Source organism: Labeo rohita, unplaced genomic scaffold, assembly GCF_022985175.1.
Source record: "Labeo rohita strain BAU-BD-2019 unplaced genomic scaffold, IGBB_LRoh.1.0 scaffold_1113, whole genome shotgun sequence".
In the NCBI taxonomy this organism is placed as follows: Eukaryota; Metazoa; Chordata; class Actinopteri; order Cypriniformes; family Cyprinidae; genus Labeo; species Labeo rohita.
Window position 1 is genome coordinate 1 of NW_026127245.1, and position 1,288 is coordinate 1,288.

At 39.1% G+C, this 1,288-nt stretch overlaps 1 protein-coding gene across 1 annotated transcript; it reads right to left on the reverse strand.

The window, feature by feature from the left end:
* Positions 1-5: 5 nt before the first annotated feature.
* Positions 6-908, reverse strand: LOC127157569 (endonuclease domain-containing 1 protein-like; the record flags this gene model as incomplete). The annotated part of the gene is made up of 2 exons (XM_051100791.1): positions 493-908; positions 6-353 (listed from the first exon to the last, which is right to left on the reverse strand). Coding segments are annotated over exons 1-2 (669 nt in total), but the record flags the coding sequence as incomplete, so codon positions are not given.
* Positions 909-1,288: the final 380 nt, after the last annotated feature.

Here is a 1,288-nt window from a genome sequence, read left to right on the forward strand (position 1 = left end):
AATGCCATCCACTTGTGAGAGGGAATGTTCACTCCGTTTTTCAGTGTACTGTCACCAGGCAAAGCTCCAGTCAACACATAGGCTAAGGTCTTCTTGTTGTTCTGGTCACGACAGTGTTCATCCATGATAACTTTCATCTCTTGTTCTGTGCGATTCCAAATGCGTTCCTCTAAGTTGTTCTTCTGTGGAATGCTGTTGGTGAGAGTGAACGTAGACTTGGCAGTTTCTCTATCAGCTGCATAACGGACTGGAAATAAGTGACCGGGACTAACAGTTTCTGGGTTATTGTAGTAGTCTCCAGTGATCGCCTGATTGATGAATGGCTCACGGATCCCAGGACCTACAGGTTCAAGCTAAAGAAGAAATAATAATAAAAGAAACAGTCAGCTGAACAATATCGAAAAAACAGAATACAATTAAGAACTAAAACAACTATTCTGCTTTATATATAAGCTTCCATGCTACATTTGAGTAATTTGTAAGAAAAGTCACCTGTGACTCGATCATCCAGGGAAGATTAGTTACTTCCTTGTATTCTTGTATTCCGGTGTATTTGTAAGCTGAGAAAATCGGGATCTTCCCTGTTGTGTCATAGAGGGTTGCATACTTTACACTGTCCTCATATCGCTGACAGATTATTTTATAATTATTGAACAGTGCGGCTGAATCCTTCAGAACGCCAGGGATAACCGGAGGCTTTTCATGAAAAAAAAAGTCTCTGCATTTACTGAATTTGTCTACAAGTTCAGATGAGATGCATGAAAAACCCAGAACCAGCAGCAGCACAGAGACGCTCATGACAAACAGCCTCATCTTCCCTTCAAACGAGAATGTAGTTTTACGTGTCTTTGCTTGGATTTAATGCCCCTCTCTAACACACAGAAACTGTTTTGTAGCAGGAACAATATTTTTTAACCGTCATTCACACACCCACAGTTTCACACATCTAAATTCCGTAAACTAAGGGTCACACTTTCTGAGAAGCTGAGTCAGCAAACGTAAGTGTTAAGCTTTCTTTCACACCTTTTGAACTGTGAAATGGCCCAAATATCCCTGCATCCTTTCTCATATCTCACAGTCTGGTGCTTTCTATGCACTGTAAAAACTCCAACTTGCAAATTGTTCACTCAGTTTAAAAATGTAAGTCAAGTGGACACATTTTTAAGCAAAATGTTGAGTTTACACATAAAAACAAGTTAACTCAATGTTTACTATATTTTTCTCAATGAACACAAATAAGAAAGTTGAGCAAACTCAGTATTTTTATTTCTTCATTTGAGCGGTCAAC